We start from the raw sequence: 19,241 nt of genomic DNA on the forward strand, positions 1-19,241 counted from the left end.
TGCAATTACTTGCTTAAATCATATCTGAAGAGTGGCGCTGATCAAATGAACTCCATATTAAACAACACTTTCAAAAGCAAAAAAAAAGTGACAGTCTGTCATGCTACCATGTAGATACTTTATTTTTAAGAGGACGGCTAGCTGGAAACTATGGTTAAGATGTTAATTAGCAAGAAAATCAAACATCTCTTCTGACAAAGCTGCAAACTAATCCTCTCCGACGTTTGCCCATTTGAGAGAGCCTGTAATTTGCAAACAGGGATGGATAAATCTAATTGTTCAAAACCTTCCAGTCTCTGGTTAGCCACATTACAATGAAATGTTGACAAACTTCCAAGCATACCAGCTTTTTTTTTAAAATCTATTTCAGAAATGATAGAACCTATCAACTCTAACCTCTTTCTTTATATATTTACTTAGGTACATAGAAGGCCCTCATAACAGTAGTATCTAAGCTCCCCCTTATCCTATCTCAAAAATGCATGTATGATTTCCTCTTTTTAAAAACTCTCTTTTTATTCTTAGTGATACCATATAGTGTATTAGAAAGTAGTGACTACTTCCAAGACTAGCTCTCCTTCAGAATTGTTCTCAGTGTTGGATTTCTTGGCATGAACTCCACTACCTGGAGGGGACACACCAAAGCTAAAAGTTTAGCATCCAGTTGCTTGAAATGAAATTTTATGTATCCCCACTGGAACTATAGTCACTGTCTGACATTGCCACCTAGTAACAGGTGATGATTTGTCTGAGTCAGACACCAGCCCTCCAGCAACCCTGTCTGTGATGGAGCACACCCCCATCCCAATCAGGAGAAGGCTAATGAGCTCCTTTAGGCTCAATTCATATCAAATAGACACGGCTGCACAGCCTGCTGTGGCAGTTGGAGAAAGCAAGCTTAAAAAGGACAGCGGGTCACAGGAAGGGGTGGCAACCAGGAGGGAAGGAGCTGCACCGCGCAAGGAGTTGAAAGGGAAACAGCTGACAAACTTCTGCTGCCCCAAGCCTTGCCACAACCCCAAAAGACTTTAGAAAGAGGGAAAGGGCTTTGAAGCTGCCTGAGGGTGAGCCCTGAGAAAGGCTCTGCCTACTTTGCAGTGTTGCTGGCTAAAACTATCATATTAGGTTCTGCGTCAGCAATTGATAGTATGTGGGATGATACTCCGCTCCCTTGACTTCAAGGAGGGGCTCTGGGCAAGTGCAGGGATCTCCTGCCATACTGTCACTTGCAAGAGCAATGCCTCCAAGGGTATGTAAATGTAATTAGAGAATTTCATGAGTCCAAAAGTAAGGATTATAGACTTGCAACTCAGTTACTGGATAAACAGTGCATTAGTCATGCTTTTAACAGTGAAACTGCACAGCTGGTAAAAGGTAACTTCAATACAAGCAGGACTTCATTTTTGTTTTTTTGGACATCATATAGAATTCAATTTTCACAGCCAATAAATGTGATGCAAGTTCTGGTAATATTGCTATAATTTTGGGAGCACTACCAGTTGTTTGGGGCTGCCCAGTACACACCAAGACATGATTCCAATACCAAGGAGGTTATCATTTAAAATGCTAAAGCATCTCCATGACATGCAATAAAACAGCTTAGATAGTTAGAATGGCCTGAATGGATTTTAGATTAAATGGTAGCTAATTACTGCAAGGTTGCATAAAAGCCTTTGACCATAATTTAACTAAATATACCTATTTTTACACCAGGATTTCAGTCCATTCATGAAGCTCTCAACTCACTCCAACGAATACAGATGACAAAACTGAAACTAGAAAAAAAGAAATTCCAGAAAGACATTAAAAAAATACGATGCAAGGTAACTGAACTTCAGGAAGAGTGAAGCTTTTTCAGCATTTGCCATTGTTCTCTCAACTTAACAGGACTCTTGGCTTAAAGACTGAAACAAAGAAAACCTCATGTCTCCATAGCATGTTACGGCTCTGCTTAAATCATATTTTATAGTAGAACCTTCATGATCTAGTGCAACACTAAAGAAAATCAGTTTTGGTGATTTTTGTCTTGTTTTAATACGTGAAGCAAGGTCAGTGTGGCAAGAAAATAAAGATTAAGGACTGACATATTTTAAAGGGATATTTCACAAAACATTAGCTCTTATTTTGGGATTTTTAGGATCTACCTCTCCATTTAGTGCCCTGAAATTCTTAAGCATAACAAGCCCAGTTCTGGTCTAAATTATGCTGGTTTTACACTACTGCAACTAAAACCAAAATTAGGCCTAATAAATTCTCCCAGTACTGCTCTATGTACATACTTAAGTCCATTAATATTCAATGGCCATTGAAGGAAGAATAGCAATCCTTGCTTCAGTCTCTCTAGAATATAGCAGAACATTTAGAGCAGTGTAATTTGGGTTTGAGATAAAGAGAAGTTGAGTCATTCAATGCAGCTAAGGAAACTGGTGCAAGTGATCGATCAAAGGCAAGATGATGATTTTTGCATTATCAGAAATAGGGTATCTATTTCCAAGCTGCATTTCTGGTTCCTGGAAAGAAGGTGATGGTTAGACCTAGCTTCTTGATCATTAAAGTGGGTAAAATAAAATCTTAAACACCTTTTTATCTGCTTCAACTTTAAAAAAGGAAACAACCCTGAAATAAGTTTACCTGGTAATTCAGGTTCCAGGATTCTGAGGCACTAGTACACACTAAATTTCAGTCCACTGACATCAGAGACAATTTTGCCAGGGTGGGGGAGGGAAAATGACCACAATGCAATTGTGGTAGATACTCTGTACTACAACTGATAAATTCATTGTCTCTGAGCCTCTCTCCAGCAAATCAAATGGGATAGAACTCAGATAATCCTAGTGGCTCTGGTTTTCCATGTTTGTCTAGGACAGCACACAGGGAAAAGTTCCTTAGGCAGGGGCCCTGCATAGCCTCTTTAACAGCATGGTTGATGAATGGGCCTCAGTACGGATAACAGGAGAATCCAATTCAGTAACAAATATACTTTTCTCGCTGCAAGGAAACCTTCCTTTTCTATGGTATATGCAAAAAACTAGAATCACAACAGGAAATGGTGTAAAGACAAATAGTGACCAATGTCAAACGCATTCCTTCTGTGTTTCAATTTTGGTAAGTTTGACTCACATTGGGCCTTGCAGGTAGCACTCTTATGAGACAGGTGTCTGCACTTAACACTGTTTGCTGCTCCCATCTTGGCAACCCTTTAAGATCACATCACTCTGTGTCACACACATTCAGGGAATAGCAGAAAATCTATAGTGCCACCTGCAATCCTAATATACTTCTACAGACCCTTACCCAGCTGTCTTCTGAACTCATCCTATAGGGCTCACATTATTCCCTGCCTATGAAGGTGACACTACTAGGTGCCATAACATTACTTGTATAAGCCATGAAGTTATGGCAAAATATAGGGCCACTGAGGAATTTATTCCAAAGTAGCACAGTATGCCTCAGATGTTTGGATGGATCCAGAGCATCCTACAGAGCGCCTAAACCTGACACAAGGGGAAGACCACAGCTGCAGGTGTGCAGACTGGCTGGTGAAGGCTCCTTTTCCCCTCTATGCCCTCCTTTGGACAAGGTTACTCCTGCCTTCATGCTACAGCACAAAGTATTGATTTGCATGATTACATTGCAAGTTTGAGACATATAGAATTAAAATTTCATGTGAAATAAACATGCTAGATGAGCTTCAGTATTGCTATTGCTGATTGGGCAGTTTTTGTGCAAAAAGACATGATCAAAAGCTTCTAGCCTTCTTTTCCGCATGATGCAATTTATACTCCTCTTCACATCCAGCCAAAGGTTCCTGGCTGGTCGCAGCTTTTCCTCATTGGCTGGCTTTGTGGAAGGCATATTAGTCTGGCCAGATGGCAAGGCAGATAACAGAATTCAAAGCCCAATCTTGGAAGTTCACATCCAAGAAAAATGTAGGACTGGGCCTTATGCTTTTTTTAAAAAAAGAAAGAGTTTGGTCTAAAGTGTTATTTACATAGCATTAAGCCAAAAGAGAGATTCCAAAGCTATAGGCAGCTCAGAGTACTTTGGAGTGTCAGATAACCATAACCCTATTTGCAGGACAGGTGGAGTTATTTGTTACTATTGTTTTTTGCCAATCAAAACTGTTTGTGTTGGTTATAAGGCTGTTCCTATCCTTCACAAATGCTTTGCTTTCATTTAAACTATACAGAATACCTAAATATATTAGATCAGTGTGCTGGTCATGTTTTGTGATTTAATTATGTGTGAAACAATGCTTGAATAAGAAAATCCTATTTGGTGAAAGGATTATTGAGGGGCGGTATGCTTTCCACCTCTAAGTAGGCGATTCACAGAGACAGCATATACAGATTTTTTTTTAAAAAAAAATTCTCATTAACTGATTTTATTTCATGTGTATATAAGGGACTTTAAGTATCATGGATGATATCCTGGCTCCATTGAAGTCAATGGGAGTTTTGTCTTTGACATCACCAGTGCCAGAATTTCACCCTATTTCTGCTTTAAAAGAAGGCAGTATGCACCACTAGATGGCAAACCTGCCTAGGAATGAGTAGACCTGTTTTTCATTCCCATCTCTACTACTGACCTTGGCTAAGTCACTTCATCACTATGGCTGTTTCCCCATCTGTAAAATTTGTAAAGGTCTTCAAGATCTACAGAAGAATGAATTGCTAAAACCTGTCCCACCCTCAGCAAACCTGGAATTCTTTTGCACAGGACACAGAGACATTTTGCATACCTTTACACCTGGAGGCTGCACACTTGCTTTGTCTTCTATTTCTTGTATTTCATTAATTTAAATTAGAGCCTTCCCTTAACAGTTTGCACATTATCTTCACTACCTACACCTTGCTTTCTTTCTTCAATGTGTATAATAAATTGCTTTGGGCTATAAAATTATCTTGTCAGAAATATCAACTAATAGTTTCTTCTAATTCGAAGGAGACAGCATCGTTAGTTTGAAAGTAACTTTTGTTGTCTGATGAAATGCTAAGCACCATAGCATGCGTTGCATAGTTTTAATACATAAAGAACATCTACAATTGAGAGTTAGATGACTTATTCAGAGTGTTGTTGTAGTCATGTTGGTCCCATGACATGAGGTAGACAGGTAGGTGAGGTAGTACCTCTTACTGGACCAACTTCTGTTGGTGAAAGAGACAAGCTTTTGAGTTACACAGAGCTCTTCTTCAGGTCTGGGAATGGTACTCAGTGTCACAGCTAAATACAAGGTGGAGCAGATTGTTCTCTGGAGACCCTGGTTTTGTCTTATTACAACAATCTGAACCCATTAACCCTCCTTTGTCCTATGATTGCAGAGGTGTTGCAAGAGATGGTTCAAGATGAAGTAGGCAATTAACGTGTGTTAACTCCTTATGCTTAATCTGTTCCACCTTCTATTTAGCTGTGATATGGAGTACATTTCCCAGACCAGAAAAACAATGCAGCTCAAAAGTTTGTCTCTCACCAACAAAAGTTGGTCCAATAACAGTTATTACTGAAGTTATATGTTTGATAACTAAGACTGATGACAGACTGGAGACATTCATTCTCCTATTCCCCCACCCTGACATTAGAATACACATGGTCTTTAGATTTACTGGCTGAGTGAAGTAAGGTCTAACATTCAACACAGAAGCATTTCTCTGTCTGTTTGCCTGTAATGTGATAAAACTGAAAGGAAGGGAAAGGTAGAGCCTCTCAGGAGTCTGGTTAGCAGAGCCAGCAGCTCCAACAACCTCTAGAATTATCTATAGATCAAAAAAAGTAGTTGAGGGCAGACCTTTAAAACACATTTCTGCATAACCTCCTAGGTCAACTCTGTTGATCCTCCCAATACAATTTGAAAGTGATGATGCTGAAAGAAAGCCGGATAGACAAAATAAGAACAGTGTATTGGCTGTGGGGGAAATAGGGGTGTACAGAGTCTCTGGTATGGGGACACAAACACTGATGGTAAGAATGGAGGACCATGTCATGAGGACACACAGGGACTCTGGCATAGGGGCAGGTGCAAGGGCAATGGAGAGAGCCCCTGAAAATAGGGGTAGCATACAGAAAGCTTGTGGGTGAGAAAAAATGGAGGAATAGAAGGAGCACATTAGGCCACAATGCCCTAGTCAGAGTAATTATTAAAATCCTAAATCTGCTGATGTATGAGGTGATGAGATCATCCTACAGGATTATTGCTAAAATGACAACTGATATGAACCACAAAGGCATGGAATTTACAACATTGTGGGTTTAAAAAAAAAATCCAAATGAGTGGGCAGAAACAGGATGGTGGCTAGTGATAGTGTAACACTACATGATGTACGCAAGCAAGTTTAAGAGTCGGATCCCTAGTCAGTCCCTGTGGAGTTTGAGCCAAGAACCAAAGACTGCAAAGGGAGAGTGGGACCCTAGAGAGAGAAGCAATTACTCTCCCCTTCCCTCCCCCCCGAGCTACATTCAGTCCACATTAACTATCTGACCAATCACCTTAAGGAAAATGTCTTACATGGCGGATTGTGGGAGAAGGAAATAGTAGAAGACCCTTGCCATTCCTCCCTTGAGTAATTTAAGAGCAACAGGCCAGCCAACCTGTTCAAACTTGAAAATTAACACATTTAAATATACGTGCTGCATATAGTAAGTTCCTAATTGTTTGCAACAAAACACTGAGACTAGATTCATTGCATTTTATTTTAATTACAAGTACGTACAGGGCAGAATTGCATCATGTGTCAAGAAATATCATCATGATTAATCCAAATAAGCAGTCAACAGCAGGGTTACCAAAAAATCATAAATACAAATTGCCATACACATTTATAAATATATCCATGGACCGGATCATTGTGCAAAATCTCAGTTTTACTTATTTATATTTTCCTTGACCAGAGTATGTTGTAGAAATCTGGTTCCTCCTGTCTGCAACCTAATCAGTTACAGTGTTACATATTTTTTTGCTTCCCACCACTGTATGTGGATTTGCAAATGTATTTGAATTCTGATTGTAATATAATGAACATTATAGAAAGCTTAGATTTCTGCAAGTTACAACAGTTGGAAATAACTTAAAAAATATGAATTTGCATACTACTTTGACAACTTAAGGCTTTGTTTGAAAAAGTAGAAACTTGTCCTGTTTTGCACCACTGCAAGTGCAAAATGATAAGCAGTGTCCATGTGAGGAGCAGGGACATCTGCTGTAAACTCCAACAGAAAAAAAAATGGATTCTCCATTGCAGCAGCATAACAAATGTACCAGTGAGGAAAAATACACGTTAAATGAACTTGAGTTTTGTTTAAGTAAAGGAAAAACAGGTTGATGGCAGTGTCCATCTTAAAAAAATATTTTAAAAGCAATTTGTTTTTGTCTAACAAAAAAATGATTTTCACTTAAAAAAGTATTTGCTGGCAGGTGGTGTGAATTAGGTTTCATGAATTTCCTCTGACTTTTTCCTTCTGGTTGGCCACTGAAAGAAGTCCATGCTAGGCAGATGCTGATAATTTCTTGTCTAGTTCCAGAGATCTAATATCTCCATTAGCTTTGGCATTCGCTACAAGTGCCTGTGGGAAAATTAAAAAAAAAAGAAAAAGAAAAAAAGTTATTTGAGATACCCAAATATTTGATTCTCTCCTATTCAGCTCCCCAAGAAACCTAAGCAACCCAAATATCCAGACATAAATGGGATATTTCAGTATTATGCAATAGTTTGCTTAATGCCTTAAAAACTAAATTGCAACCACTGCAATGCAAGACATCATTTGTTGCTTGGGGCGGAGGTCAGTTTTCCAACTAAGTGATTCACTTACAGGAGGGAAGATACTGAAGATATGAGACCAACTAGGTCATATGGCCTGTCAATGCAGGGTTGCTCCCTGCAGGATCCTTACTGGTATTTGGTAGGTCTGACTTTATATATGATCCATGTGATGGGGCCCTCTCACCTCCTACTTACATAACATTGTCAGGAGGTTTTTCCTGACAGTTTAGGGTTTCCCATTCTGAATTTAATTCTATGACTCCTACTTGAGGCCTTTGTACTATTCAAAAAGAGCTCTCCAGCTTAGTGTTTTTACAGATGTTCATAGGTTCTGCTTGGCACTTCCTCACTCCCTGTGGTCACTTAGCCAAACTCAATTTTTCTTTAAGAAAATCCCTCCTGATCCATACTCTAGACATTCTTATGACTCCTCTTTGAACTCTCAGTCGGACTCTCGCTAATAATGATTGCTCAGAATGGAGTGCAATGAATCCACACCAGAATCATATGAGAACTCTATATTGCCAACTCTTTTTTAGCTGGAGTCCCATAATGCATGTCTAAGCATGGAACTCAGAAGAATTTTGCCCTAGATGTGATCTAAAAATGTAATGCATTTTGGAGCAGGAACTTTCAACACCACTCCCTTAAAATTCACAGTTAAATATCTTGCTTCTGATATTACAGTCAAAATATGAAGGTTTAGAGAGCAGTTCACGTGCTATTTTGGATGTGCTGGCGGCATTCACGTTTACTCTTTACACTTGTTTTAGCAACATTCAATAGTAATTAAAACAAATCTCCCCCCCCCCACCCCACCCCTCATTCTGTCTTGACCTATGTCTGCATCTGTGTTGGGGCTGACAGTCTAAGAAGCATTTAAATAAATTATCGTGTAACCTCAATTTTTTACTGTAAGATCTCAGTCTTAAACAAGATGGAAGTGCACAATTGGCCAGCATCCAGTCTCAGTCACAATTAGGTATGCTGACTCTGCCTGACAGTCATAGTGCAGCTTTGATTTGAAGCACTGGCTCCACACAAAGCTGGAATTATATTATGCTTTTGCTTCCCAAATCCTGGAAGGATTCCATAACACACCCCATAAATATTTCTATAAATGGGGACTAGCATAGAAAGCTAGTCAACATGATTGGTATTTGCATACATCTGTATAGATATAGACTGACTCTTACATCTATTAATTCATAATCATCTTTGGCATATAAATGTCTTAGGAGGTACCAGCGTGCAACTGATACTATGGTTTCTGGATACCCAGGCTGATATACCACTCTTTCCAACATTCGACGAGTCTCCCTAGGAACAAAAATAAAATTTAATACCGAGTAATCTCTAGAAATTTGTTGCATTTAACAATTTTCTTCTTTTGTATAACTAATGCTATCCTGGCAAGAGTCAGAATTATTTTAAACTGTATTGATTAAACCAAATTGTCCTCTTAGCTAAAATTCGTACGAGCAATCAAGTGTCTTGCAGCTGATGACAACAGTTGATAGCAATATCACCAATTTTTCTTACGTCTACTTCCCTTCTCCCAATTGTGGGTCCAGCACTGCCTCTCAATGTCCACAACGTACATAATGATGCATAGTTAAGTTTATTTCCACTTAGGATAATAACTACCCTGAGAGCAATCCTCTACAAGTACACCTGGAAATGTAAACCCTTCTGCTACAAGTAGTAACCCAAAAAATTATTTGTGCATCATGCTGCCCATAAATTCAATAATTTGGGCAGCATGACCCTGTTGAAATCCTAAAAGGCATTTGCTCTTGTTTTATATCAATAATATCAACCTTTAAAGGTGTCACAGCTGCTTTTAGGGAAGCAGTTACTAGAACACTAGTCCTGTGACCAGCAAAAAGGTTTTTAGTAAAGTGTATTTGTATAACCAGTGTATATTCACACACGTATTATTGTCCATCTTTAGTGTGAAACAACTGTTTAATAGCTTGCAACAACATTATTCAATTTTATGGCAAGTGAAAAGTCAGCAAAGTGACATCCAAGGGGAAATTCAGGTAGGTAGAATATGGTTACCCAAGTTAGAATTTGGCTAGTTCACTGGTACCAGCAATCCTATTTTTGCAAATGTGTGCCATGGAAAAAAAGGGGCCAGAAACTTGTTTTGAATCTCACTTGAGACTAGATGGAATGAGACTGCCCCACTGCTACCATCCCACTCAACCAATACTCATCAGATCTTTTTTGCAAAAAAGTTTAACTATATTTTGTTTATATGTCTTTAAAAAGCTTAGCCAAAAGCTGTAGCTGTCTTTGACACCACAAAAAACTCCAACTATAAATACTACTGCTTTGGTTCCCTGCTTTCAACTGGTTTCTCAGCTTTTAAAGTTGAACGAAGGCATACTACCTGCACTCAAGTTCACCAGACATTATAATACAGTGTACCCCACAAAAACAAAGAACACATACCTCGCCCCCATTTTGCGATTGTACTGTAGCAGCGCTTGCAGAAGAACAGCCAGTGGGCAGAAGGAAAATTTCAAGGCTTCAGTTGTTGCCTCCTGAACCAAGGATGGCCAATGATCATTTGAAATGTTAGCCTATCAGCAAGATGACAGCAAGAAAACTTTAATAACTATGTTACTAGCCAAAATGTTTCACTGGGTACAAGATGTTATTTGTTTGCAGACATACCATCTGCACATGATTAGCCTTTAATTCTGCAAGTTTGCTCATTCTTAAACTTTCCTGTTTGTTAACTTAGATTTCTAAGTCTCAGGGTATAACAGGGCTGGAAAGCCAGAACTGCATTATTTCAGCACTCCTATAGGTGCCTTGCAAAATTCTACTTGGCCATTCATCTGCAGAGTTGTTTTTAACAGGAAAGTAAAACAACATTACTTTATTATATTAAGGATGAGCAAAATTTATGACTCTGTACGTCGGATGAAAGCTTGCAAGGCTACACTGGAGAGATGAATTTATCCACATTGGCTCCTCACAAGTACACAAAGTCGAAAGAGAAAATCATAAGTTAAACAGCAACTCTAAATTTATGTTAATTTAGTGGAGCCACTATTCAGCAATTCATGTTTGCCAAGTCCACTGAATTAGATTACTGGAGAGACTGTAATATATTTGGTAAAATTTTTGCATGACAAAAATACAATAAAATATAGATGTTTATATGAAGTGCACAGGTTTTCACTAGGAAACATAACAAGAAACAGATTATTCAAGACTGTAAGAGACCGCAATTATGCTACTGACATCTACGTGAAATAATTAAAGACAACAAAATGTGCCAGAATTTGCACGAGAGTGGGTGCAATTTAAGTGGGTTCAGCTATGCTAAAGATAAAGCTGAGAGCAAACAAACCTATGTAATAGAAACCTGTCTTGTAAAGTGCTCTGGTTGTGCCAAGAGAATGTGGGTAGCGAAAGTTGTGTTAAAAAAGCTGATCTATTTGCTTCAAAAGAATTTAATCAGCTATGAAGACTGATCAGTATAAAATACACTATAGAAAAAAGTCTTAATTATGTCATACTCTAATCTTGTGCAAAATAGTCTGAAACAAGAGAAGGGGTGGTTGGATGTGGCAGGGGTCCCCGGGAGAGGGGGGGGGGCCATCAGGAAGGAGACCGAGGGTTGGATGGAGCAGGAGTCCTGGGGGGGGCTGTCAGGGAGCAAGAAGCGGGGGGGGGGGGGCGGGGAGTCGGATAGGAGGCGGGGGGCTGGGCCATGCCTGGCTGTTTGGGGAGGTACAGCCTCCCCTAACTGGCCCTCCATACAAATTTCAGAAACCTGTTGCGGCCCTCAGGCCAAAAAGTTTGCCCACCCCTGTTTTAGGGGGAGAGGTTAGAATGACTCTCCTTAGGCTGTAAGCTCTTCAAGGCAAAGACAATCAATGGGTTTGTACAGCAAACTGCACAATTGTGCACCAAACCTGACTGAAACCTCTAGGCATGAGTGCAATAAAAATGAAAATAAATTAAAAAAAAAAAAAAGTAGTGAATGCAACTCATACAAATGTCACATGTTCAGTGAAGTAAGTCTTGAAAGTGGAAGTTATACTACAGTCAGTTTCTAATAATCTAGAATTAGAAAATAAAGCTTAATGGTTTTAGTTGATTATTCCATATACTTTTCCTTTAGACAAAATATTCCTGGAGAGAAGTTTAAGAACAATCAATAGTCTTTTAAAATTAGAGTATATTAGGTTTATTCCCATCCATGTTAGCATGAAATGAAAATACCATTTCTGCTAACTATTGAGGAGTAATTCACAAAAGAGAACAAAAAAGTCTTACAATTTCCCACAGTTTATGGGAGGACTTCATCTGGGAGATTACAAAAGACAGCTAACAGCAGATGGCTTACAATTCATTTTATCATAATAGTTGTGGTTATCTTACCACACAGATTTCCAGTGCAAGCATAGCTAGCCTGAGCAAACTTGATAACTTCCCGTTCCAGCTGCCCTGCTGGGATGCCAATCGTAGACTCTTTCTGTAACACATCTCTGCTGCGACCATCATTCTTTGAGACTGGTACACTTTTGCCAGCCACTGAAAATAGAGAACCATTATGTTTGGTACTGCTCGTTAAAACACATCATTCAGGTATTTTTGACTATGTAAATTTAAGTTTTCCAAATTTCATGAATATATTAGGTTGATCTTTACACACAATTAGTTGTAGGTCATTTTACAGGTGAACACCTGCTTGAGGGAAGGAGTGTGCAAATTTCCATGCCAGTGTAGCTATAGTACTAAAGGAAAGAGGGCTGCTATTTCACAACAGAGGTCTCTTACTAGGCACTGCCAACCATTTTGTAGTTTTGTGAATCTGGACATGAACTAGGAGGTAGCCAAACTCATTTTCCACTGGGGACCTCCTAAGCTATCTTTTGGGAAATGGAGCACGCCACCTAGCACTAGATTGCCAACAACAGTTCTATTAGGATGTTGGAAAGCTGTTCAGACAAGTTAGAAAGTTTCTGCCCTTGAACAAGATGTATTTCCTATCTCATGCTACTGTATGTGAGGAAGTAAAAATATTTAATCTTACAGCTTGAACTCAGTTGAAAATATGTAGTTATCCTTTTTGCCAGACAACACCCTGAACTTCTGCAGATAGAAGGTTCCTTTTAGAGGAGCTACAGATGGGACTGGAATTAGGCGAGTCCGACTAACCTAGTGTTCTCATCCTTCTGCTTGCTCCATCAGCAAAGCAGAGTGAACTCCTCTTACAGAGAGGTTGGCAAGGGACTATAACTGAGGCTTATTTTGTACTGACATGAAAATGTATTGGTGCAAAAGAAATCAGGAGTTTGTAAATTGTTGCATATATACCCTAGACGTTCCAACATCAGCAAGTCATGCTTGTACAGAAAGCTCTTCGTTAGGTCACGAAGCAGCCATGAAACAATGAAAAGATCTAGACAACTAATCTTTTAATCTAAAACCTTCCCTAGATGATCCCTCTCCCCTGGTCCTCGGCTACTGGCTTTATGACTCTCGGAGTGGAGAGCAGGGGTACAATTCAAAGCACTTTCCAAAGGATTCCTTTTAGAGAGTTGCCTCTATATTTATGCTTGTGGGATTATTGCATCCATCATTAAGCAGTAGAACTGCCTTAAAGCAGTGTCCATTGGGGCAGAGAGGCAGCAACCAGTAGCCTTTCTTCTCCCTAACTGCAGAGTCCTGATGTTACCTAGAACTGAGGAAGGGTAATATGAATGCACAGAGGTGACTCTTGAAGAATGATTACTCTCCTCATATTTTTCTGTGCAAAATGAATAGTACTAATAATGATATAATGAAAACATTCTTATATCAATAATATCATCAGGAGGAAGGGAAGGGTGGGGTTGCTTAAGAAAACAGTCCCTTTTTTGAAATACAGTATTGGCAACTTTAGTTAGATCTTCTCTTCCAGTTATAAGGAAGAGAAATTTTTTTTTAAATGTGTCAGGGAATTGGGTTGTCTTGATGCTCTTGAACAAGGGGAAAGAGAGTTACTCACCTGTGCAGAGAGTGCAAACAGAAGGAAACACAGGGACAGCACATGTCCAGTTTTTTGTACACTGTTCAGGAACACGCTTTAGGGTTTTGAGGAATCATTTATGTGTGCCTAGTAACATATGTTATAGTACATTAAGCTACAATGTTTTACTGGGGACCTGTGATGTGGAAGTCAAGATTGGCAAATATGCACAACATATGTTTACCTAATTAAGTTAACACATAAATTTACACTTTTCCTGCCTTCATAAGGAGGACTATGTACTTTCAGTTCTCTAATAGAGATCATTATCTAGTACTCACATCTCACCAGCTGTTAGTGTGCAAGGAAGAGGAATGTTAACTCAGAGTCCCTTCTTCTCAGATAATCCACTGTAATAGGGATGTGTATTGAAACAGGAAGAAAAAAAAAAAAAAAAAAAGAGTCCACTTACATGCCACGCTGTTACTGAAGTGGAGTTGGACATGACAGTTTTATGAAGTTCCTCCAAGACAGTATCTGGAAGCTCTTTGTGTGACTGAAAAAGCTGTTTACACTGAACTTGTCTCAAGAGCAGGAACAGATCTGGGTGATCGGGGCAACTTTTTAAACTCTAAAACCAAAAACAGTTTTTATGAGTTAAATGCAAGAAGTTATTAGAAGACATATTTAAAAACCAAGAACATTCTTTTGAATACTTTTCATTTTGCACAGAAAAATGTGAGAGAAGAACTGCCCCCTCCTTATGATCCACTTGCAGCAGACTATTTCTGTGTATTAATCTCTCCTTTTCTGCACATCAGGAAGGTTGCTGAAATCATGGATTTGCACAAGTCCCATAGAGAATCTGTCCAAAGTCTTGCACCTGCCTCACACTTACAGGTGGGGTTGGAAGGCAGATATCTAATGTGGAGGGGAAGAACAAGGAATAGGAGTCTAATGAATCCATGGGGCCCAGAAGCCAGAGGAGAGGAGTCGTCTCAAAGCTAATGTAGAGACACAGGGCCACCATGTGGCTGGGACTGGCTGTAAGCGTATATCCAGGGACTTGTGAGTTCTCAGGACAGCATCCCCCATTTATTTTGTCTTGGGGGAAGGAGATGCCACACATGCACACTTCCCCTTCTAGGAATGATTTCAGAATAAAAAACAGCAGCCATCACATGGTTCTAATACCTGCACTTTTCTTTACATTAGCAGTAAAGTCCCAAAACATTACTTACAGACTGGTTTTTCACTGTCCAAAATCAGTACACATTTCAAAAACCTAGTTCAACCCAGATTCTTTTTAAAGGATATTTATTTGGAGCAAAAGATGTATATTGGGAATTAAGTAACTCTATACATAACAAACATTTTAACAATCGAAAACATTCCAAGCTATTCCAGAGGGTTAAAGAGGCAACAGTCTAGTAGATGGAATTTGGTCCCTAGTCAGAGACTGGTATTTTCAGCAGTTCTACCCTCAACAACTAAGGAATGGTCTCACATAGGTAAATGGTCTTGCCTAGCTCAGAAAAGAAAAACAGAAAAACTGATCTTCACTCCTCAGTCAGATTCTTTCAGCAGATCTTGAGGTGATTAGAGCTTTCAAGGACGTAGGGCCTACCTCTTAACTTCCTCCCAAGGAGAAGTGCTATCCAACCTAAATTTACTAAGACATGAAACCATAGTAAGATTAACAAACATTTTAAAAAAATGAACTATAGAGATATTTCCCTTAGGGAAATAAGTACAGACTAATTCTCTTGTTAACGTATTCCTGTACAGGCAGGTCAATGGATATGCTGACTAAAGGAAAACTGATAAGCAAGATAATTTCTTCTCTTCAAAAGGTGGCATGTCCACTGAACCTTACTCAAGGGCAGTAGCCAACAGTCTTAGAAGAGATTGTGGTGGCCAGAGAGAAGGTAATACATGAGCAAAGTAGGTTGACTGGGTCACCACAGCAACAGCAGCCTTCGTAAAAAAGCCACATTTGCTAAGAATTAGGTGTTTATTTTGGAATGTTTGGTGAATGGCTTATACACTAGATCTATGGGCTGCTTTGCAAATACTTCTGTGAAGGTGGCAGCCTTCTCAGTCCATTATGCACACATGCCACTTCAAAAAAGAAATTTAGTCTTCCTGATACTAGAAAATTAACAAACCACAAACGCTTTCATAAGATATTTTCTGACTTTTCACCATTTACTTAAATTTTTCTTTAGCAATGCAAACACTTGTAATGATTCAGGTGATTCAGTCTGGGGTAGTTTAAATGGTACCTATCACTCTGGATTGCAGTCAAGACTCTGAAAATTGAGTGTGGGCTAGGAAGTGAATAATCAGTGTGACTGAGTACATAGCAAGTCATTCATCCTACAATACAGCCAACTGCATTTCCCTCTGGATAAAATGCCTTTGGAACTTTTGTAAGAATTTATTTTTTGCTGGCATAAGTGTGGAGGGACAAGAAGATAGATGGGATAAGATCAAGTTGAAGTAGGTTTTTTTGTGCTATAATGTACTGAACATGGCTGGTGAACAATTATTTAACCAATTAAATGGTCAGTAAGTTTAAACTGAATTATAAAAACTACTCAAAGCATAGTCTTTCCTTTACTAAAAGGTGAAAAAAAGTCAGTTTATGCATTTGGGCTGTGCTCTGCTTGTAACAGACTGTTGCTCCTTTGCTGTTTATTACCATTGCATATGTAATACATAGGAATTAGTGCTCCAGTCAAAGTCATGAAGCAGCAACTGCAGTGGTAGTAACCATACCTTTGTGCAGAGAGCCTCAGCTTCTGTAATTCTACCGGTCTCTTTTAAACCGGTAATAGCTTGACAAAGTGACCAGTCTTCAAGAGCCTGGATGTACTCAGCTGAGAGGTCCTTTTCTTTAGCTGTAAATGTAAACATGCATTTAAGAATGTATTGCTGGATATGCTCTAGTGCCCTGCCACATATCAGACTTGAGTCATAGTAATAACTAAAGAAGACCTAGTGCATCTCATGATGATAGGTCAGACAGGCTAAGTGACCATACTCCCTGGTATTTTTATTACATACATACACACGCATGCACGCACACACATGGCAAAACAGACTTAGAAAGCGAGCACACTTTTTATTTTGTTTTAAAGGTAGGTATCAACTTGTAGGGTTGATAAAATAAGTGAAGCAAGTCAATTTTTCAAAGTAATAAGAAAAAAAGTCAGTCAAATGTTAGCCTTTAAAAAAAAACAAAAAAACACATCAGCCCTTTTAGTAAGGGAGGCTATAGAGACAATGAACAAAGGCAGACTATCCCAGATCAAAAACTTCTTTAGCATAAAGTACATAATGTATCAATTTATTGATTTAAATATCAGACCACTGTAGAAGTATTGAAAATAAGATGTTTTCAAGCCAGGACACCTGGGAGTTAAGATTCTGTAAATAATCTTAGTTCTGACCCTGTATCCTTTGTTTACCTACCAAGGATACTAGTATTCAGAAGTATTATAGTGAGAACTTAAGGAGCAATTTGTGAGTAATTATCAGCCTCTTTTCCATTTGTGAATTGTCCACAAAAGCTTATGATTTTCTCAAATGCATTACATTTGCAGAAGTTTGGTAAATAATTTTGAACAACTTTTCGTCTATAAACAAAGCAGCTCATTCAGAGTGTTTGACTTTCAAAATATGAGTTGAGTTGGGTAGTGCTCCTTGGCCACAATTTATATGGTTTTGTTTGTGTTCCAGGGTTGGATAAGTACCTCTTAGAATCAGATTTCTGCACAAAATATTGCTGTTCCTAAGTTCAAAATTCTTTTTCAACAAATATTTTACTATTTACTCAACATTCACTCAATATTTTTCTTAGCAAAGCTGTTTGATAGAATATTCATAGAAAGCCAAAAAACAGCCATTTTTTAAAATTTGGAACGAATAGTCATAGAATATCTGCTCATATTACTGCACAACTATGCTATTTTTTAGACAGTGCTGTGAATTCTACACATGCTTCACTATGGTACTATGACTGTGGTACTCTAGTCTGGTACCTCTTCATAAAACGCCCACCAATGTCAGAGGTTTCATCAGGTACATTTCTGAAGGATGGGATCCAAGAGCCATATGGGGAGGAGGTAGAAAAGACTAGAACCTTCACTCTCTTTAGAGGCCCAAGGAGATGGGTTTTCTGGTTCCTAGCAGAATGGTAGTTGGGTTTACCTGGTATGGCTTCAGAAATCTGCTACTGCCTCAGTTTCTCCTTCCTCCCAGTTAAATCAGACTACATGCTGCAGGTGTTCTCACTAACTCTCCCCTTTTGAATTATGTTAATAAATCAGACTCCCAAAACTACCATCCAGTCTTTCCTGCTGGCTCACCATCCTTGGTGCAGGTTTTAGGCCTGTCTTGCTGAGCTTCTTCTCCTAGCAGGCCCTTGCTACCTGCATGTTTGTCTCCCAGGCCTACCTAGGAGCCTAGAGAATTACTCAGCTTTGACCTCCTCACTAACCCTTTCCTGGATGTTCTTCCTGATTTTTGTAGGCTTGGAACGAAACACTTATTTCAAGGTCTGTACTCAGTGAATGATCACAGGCTGCCCTTATGTCTCCAAGCACACGCAGTACTTAGTCACATGCTCCCTGTCACGTGACCCTTGTATTCATTCTCTCTCCTTGGTAGATTCAGTCTGGCATATGTGCAGCTGAGCCCCAGCCCTGTAAAGGGACTCTGACAATCCATATACATATTAGAAATAAGAAGCGAGTTGTTCGTACTCTTCACCATGAGCCAAAGTGATCTATCAGATAGGTAAGCTAGACATTTTCTCCTTAAGATTGTCATTATCTATTCATTATTTAACTCCAGTTAAACCAAAAATGTGTGTCTGGGAACATCCTAATTTATAAACAGGTTAAACACATGGCAATGCCTTTGATGACAAGCAATATAAGGCATTGTTTACTATTACGAAGATCAGTTGCTTGAGCGTCACTACCAGCCTGCATTTAACGAGTATAAGCAAGTTATGTTTTTCTAAGCAATTTTCTTTAGATTACTGTTGACGACTTTACAGGACAAACAAAAACCCACAAAACCAGAAGTATTGATTTTTTCCCTCTTAGAAAAGTATGAAAATTAAAAAGGTTTGTATAACTTACTTTTGGCTGAAACTGTGGCTACAAGTGTCATTTCTAGGTCTCTTCTCTTAGGCTGTGTGTTGTTTAAATAGACAACAGTATTTTCAGCATGGCAGGCACCCATTAGCACTGCCCATGTAGCAGGATCATCTGAAAACATTTTTTTAAAAATTGCCCATATATTCAATATTATCAGCATTCTATTTACAGGAGTCTTCAACTGATATACTATTTATCACAGCAGTCAAGGGATCCATAAAAAAATTATACAAGACAAAAATAGTTAGAATCAAGTAAAGAAATCAGTGGGATCTTTGGTTGGGTGAGGGGCCTCAATAACTTCGGGGAAAAAAAAAAGACAGGGCATAAACCTCT

The 19,241-nt window shown here is 38.9% G+C and overlaps 2 protein-coding genes across 6 annotated transcripts in view; one reads left to right on the forward strand and one right to left on the reverse strand.

Moving 5' to 3' along the window:
• FAM81B (family with sequence similarity 81 member B) overlaps nt 1-4,865 on the forward strand; it is a 65,357-nt gene extending 60,492 nt beyond the window's left edge. For all 4 annotated transcript variants that reach the window (XM_074952864.1, XM_074952866.1, XM_074952865.1 and 1 more), the window contains one exon: nt 1,714-4,865. In XM_074952864.1, coding sequence (XP_074808965.1) covers nt 1,714-1,847 — 134 coding nt within the window. In that variant the 3' untranslated portion in view covers nt 1,848-4,865. The remainder of the gene's footprint in view (nt 1-1,713) is intronic.
• A 1,811-nt stretch (nt 4,866-6,676) lies between these two features.
• The window catches only part of SKIC3 (SKI3 subunit of superkiller complex), an 80,693-nt gene continuing 68,128 nt past the window's right edge, over nt 6,677-19,241 (reverse strand). For both annotated transcript variants that reach the window (XM_074952857.1, XM_074952858.1), the window contains exons 35-41: nt 18,888-19,016; nt 16,516-16,637; nt 14,207-14,365; nt 12,162-12,314; nt 10,215-10,345; nt 8,951-9,074; nt 6,677-7,557 (exon numbers count right to left, since the gene is read on the reverse strand). In XM_074952857.1, coding sequence (XP_074808958.1) covers nt 7,480-7,557; nt 8,951-9,074; nt 10,215-10,345; nt 12,162-12,314; nt 14,207-14,365; nt 16,516-16,637; nt 18,888-19,016 — 896 coding nt within the window. In that variant the 3' untranslated portion in view covers nt 6,677-7,479. The remainder of the gene's footprint in view (nt 7,558-8,950; nt 9,075-10,214; nt 10,346-12,161; nt 12,315-14,206; nt 14,366-16,515; nt 16,638-18,887; nt 19,017-19,241) is intronic.

Source organism: Natator depressus, chromosome 5 (assembly GCF_965152275.1).
Source record: "Natator depressus isolate rNatDep1 chromosome 5, rNatDep2.hap1, whole genome shotgun sequence".
Classification (NCBI taxonomy): Eukaryota; Metazoa; Chordata; order Testudines; family Cheloniidae; genus Natator; species Natator depressus.